The following is a 3,513-nucleotide window of genomic DNA, read 5'->3' as shown; positions in this document are numbered from 1 at the left end:
TAATTCATGATTTCTCTTAATTTTATTCATTAAATTGATTGTCGTCAATATAAATTTGGTACGATAATCTGTGATACAAATGACAATTTTACAAGATAAACCGAACAGTTCTAATAATGTAAACGTGTTCTCTGGGTGAAATATAAAAAAAGAATTTTAACCAAATCGAAAAACCCGTTTTATCTCCATTACCATTTTATTTCGAATAGGAATTCGTGAGACTATGAAATTGTTAAGTAGCGGTTTTAATGGTATTCCTCATATCTGAATTGAATAAAACTTAATCAATCACAATTCAGCAAAAAAGAGACAAGAAGTCTTCCAAATGATATTCTAAAAATCGAAGCGAGGGAATCTATCGACGAGATTCAAAATAAGAAAATCCATCAAAATTTAAAAAAAAACAATTGCGCATCGTTCCAAGTACACTTTGTTACTTCAATGATAAATTATTCCGCATACAGAGGTGATGTGTGATATAATCTTTCAATAAGTCATACTCTCCTCCTCATGGAGATATTTGCAGTAATTAAAAGTAATAAGCAGCTATTTCCGGAGTGATTGTTCGCTGAATGTTATTGTTCAAACGATTATTCACTAGCCATACAATATTTATCTACGTTTTATTTTGTAACAGTACATTCCATATGGTATTCATTCAGAATCTTGAAGCAAGCGCAGAACAATTTTCGTTTATATCCAGAATATCGCCGCCGAGTGTCTTTCTCCATGCTGCTGGCTCCGAAATTAGAACAAAACACTTTTATATTCGAGTCGGTATGTTGAGTGAGTCATGGATGTATCACGTCTGAATACAAAGAAGAGTATGTATAGCAAAGCAGCAAAAGAGTCTGTGGTGTTACAATACGTAGCATAGCAAAAGTATGAATGAACTTGATGACTCACAGAGATGTGTGAATATCCAACGTAGTCTTTGTTGCGGTCGTTGCTCATTAATAAATTCTCTTTCAATCAGTTGGCGTCCAACGTTTCGTGAGTCTACAACGATTTACATTAAGTTTCGACAAACGTGTGTCGAATAAAATGAAGCTCTCCGTCGTGCTGGTTTTGTGCATAGGCTCAGTTTCAGGAGGTATTTGAAATTTCCGAGAGTTGTTTTTTACTTATAAAGTGAATAAATTTGAGAACGGTGCAACTATTTTTCAGTCAAGATTGGTGCTTTTCTTGATAAAATACGTAAATCGTTGAGCGATGTGGGTGATATTGTTGATGGAGCTCAAGATGTCGTCAAATATGTTCGAAGGTGAATTTTCTTTTAGAAAGAGATTAATTACATTGAATTGATGAATGATTCAAAAAGTTGAATGTTTTTCACTGTTTTTTTAACTTCTTTTCGGTCATTTTCATACTAGCTTTCCCATTTTGCATGCTGCTGCGATAGGTGTGTCAGTTTGAATTGAGTGAATGATGGAAAAAGATTAGTTATATATATAAACGATTTTTCTCTTTGATAGGTGATGAGGAAAAAATTAAAGTGGAACTAAACGATAAATTCGATATCAATTATTCATCGTCTGACGGAACAACCGCACTTATGGAAGCCGCAGCTCATGGTAATTTTATTTTGCACGCATTTAGAAATCAAACTGAATTGTCGATGAAATTGTATCACTAAAATGTGAATATTTTTCAGGTCAATATAATATGATTAAATTTCTAATCGATAATGGTGCAAAAATCGACCAAAAAAATAAATACGGATTTTTGGCATATGATTATGCTGTTCATAGCGGTAATTGATCAATTAAAAAATCGATGAAAATTTTGTGTGAATCAGTGACTTTTATTAGATCACGAGGAAGTTTTGCCATTATTGGGCGGACGTGGCGAATTCAGTGAATTAATTGCATATAGTGGGAGCAACGAAATATTCAAGCCCAAATCAACACAAATTTTCCTTATATTTGCTTTAATTTTCGGTAAGTTATTATGCATAATGAATTCCGTCAAAAAACGTTAATCAAATGTAATTTTATTTCACAGGTTCTAGGAGAATTTTCCAATTGCTACTATAAGGCTGAGTCAATTTAAAATGTGGAAATAATTTATTTGCCATTGAATGATGTGATCTCAAAGAGATTTTAAAATTAAATACATAGTCATATTCATATTAACTATTCGTTTCATTATTTGAAATTAGTTAAATAAGTTAGTGTTTTCTCAACGAAAGTTTCCATTACCTTAACCCTCTAATGCATTAATTTTTTCCAGGGCTGGGAGTACTGGTATTTAGTTGATTTTTGGTCGTAAATAATTGAAAAAATATCCGTAATCCTAGATTCCCCATGGTTTAGTCAGGAAATGCGATTGACATCGGAGAACAATCAAATGCATTGTTTAAAAGTGTCAAAAAATTGTCTAACGTGTGCTCTAAATAATTTATTTTGTCTAATTTTTGTTTTTGCACACATTTTTGATTATAACACGACAACCACTTGATGTACACTAATAGTGCAAAAAATAAAAATTATAGAGGACACCTCGAAGAACAAAAATGTCTTTTGAAGCAATGTGATTCGACGTACGGTTTACGTTATACAGGCGTTCAAATGTTGCCCGTCTAGGGGCGGTTGTATGCATTAGAGGGTTAAGATTATTAGCTGAGAAATGGAACTCTATGATTTAGATGGAATTTCACACATTTTTCTCACTTACTTAGTATGTTAGTTGAAACACACTTTCTTTGCTATTCAGTGTTAAATTGGTCAAAATCAAACATCAAACAGTGATAAGTCAAGCAGAATTGATATTTCGATTAGGTGTTCATTGATTCTCAGAATTGGATCGGTTGTTTTCGTGGGCTCTGTTCGGCGAGTTGAATTGAATTAGGGTCGTGAGATATGCGGCACAGCCAACGAACTAGTGTAGAACATAAACAGTTGGAACAAAGCAATAAAATTTTGATTTCAATTTTGTGCATCATGCAAAACGCACCGACTACAGTAGTGTCTTATTGAATGTGAAAAAAACCGCATGATGCTACAGAATGTTGATGCTGAATTTGTGTTGAAAATTGTTCCAACTGATTTCGGGAGCAAATTGAAAAATTTATTGAAAGAATTGATATATGAACTTTACATGAACCTATATAGCCTTACCCGTGAAATAATTTTCCGATTTTGACATTTGTTCATTGCTTTGTGGATGACTATAGAAGCGTTTTTAGCCTTTTTGGAAAGAAAATCTAATCAAAATATGGTGATAGTAGAAAAATATGAAAATTTTTCAAAATTTGTGCACGTACTTCTAAAGTCATTGTAGATCCAATGTATAGGATAATTGAGAGCAAAATTAAATAATAAATACACCACGGTAGATAGACCAACACATTAAACACATCACTATTAAGAGTACCAGAAATGCTAAGACGGTGCGTACAACATGTTTGCGATCCCTGTGGTAATCAATTCGAACACTCAGCGATGACATCTATGCGAATAAGACAAACATTTCAGTATGCGTCCTTTATAGTATCAATAGTGATCTACTTAC

The 3,513-nt window shown here is 33.0% G+C and overlaps 1 protein-coding gene across 1 annotated transcript; it reads left to right on the top strand.

Annotated features, from left to right (window-relative positions):
- Positions 1-781: 781 nt before the first annotated feature.
- Positions 782-2,199, top strand: LOC129572537 (protein phosphatase 1 regulatory subunit 12A-like). Its single transcript, XM_055452510.1, has 7 exons — positions 782-1,093; positions 1,168-1,264; positions 1,374-1,402; positions 1,476-1,574; positions 1,655-1,753; positions 1,812-1,940; positions 2,005-2,199. The coding sequence occupies exons 1-7, from the start codon at positions 1,045-1,047 to the stop codon at positions 2,034-2,036; spliced, it is 534 nt and encodes a 177-aa protein (XP_055308485.1). The 5' UTR covers positions 782-1,044; the 3' UTR covers positions 2,037-2,199.
- The last annotated feature ends 1,314 nt before the right edge of the window (positions 2,200-3,513 follow it).

The sequence above is a fragment of the Sitodiplosis mosellana genome, unplaced genomic scaffold, assembly GCF_009176505.1.
Source record: "Sitodiplosis mosellana isolate CC-2019 unplaced genomic scaffold, AAFC_SMos_1.0 Smas_scaffold_5177, whole genome shotgun sequence".
Taxonomy (NCBI): domain Eukaryota; kingdom Metazoa; phylum Arthropoda; class Insecta; order Diptera; family Cecidomyiidae; genus Sitodiplosis; species Sitodiplosis mosellana.
This window is presented reverse-complemented; position numbering and strand designations above follow the sequence as displayed.

What these genes read in the sequence shown, in the direction of transcription:
- LOC129572537 (XM_055452510.1), top strand. Translation starts at nt 1,045, where the DNA reads ATGAAGCTCTCCGTCGTGCTGGTTTTGTGCATAGGCTCAGTTTCAGGA. An exon ending in CATAGGCTCAGTTTCAGGAG is followed by an intron (nt 1,094 to 1,167) that starts GTATTTGAAATT and finishes ACTATTTTTCAG; the next exon opens with TCAAGATTGGTGCTTTTCTT. An exon ending in GTCGTCAAATATGTTCGAAG is followed by an intron (nt 1,265 to 1,373) that starts GTGAATTTTCTT and finishes TTTTCATACTAG; the next exon opens with CTTTCCCATTTTGCATGCTG.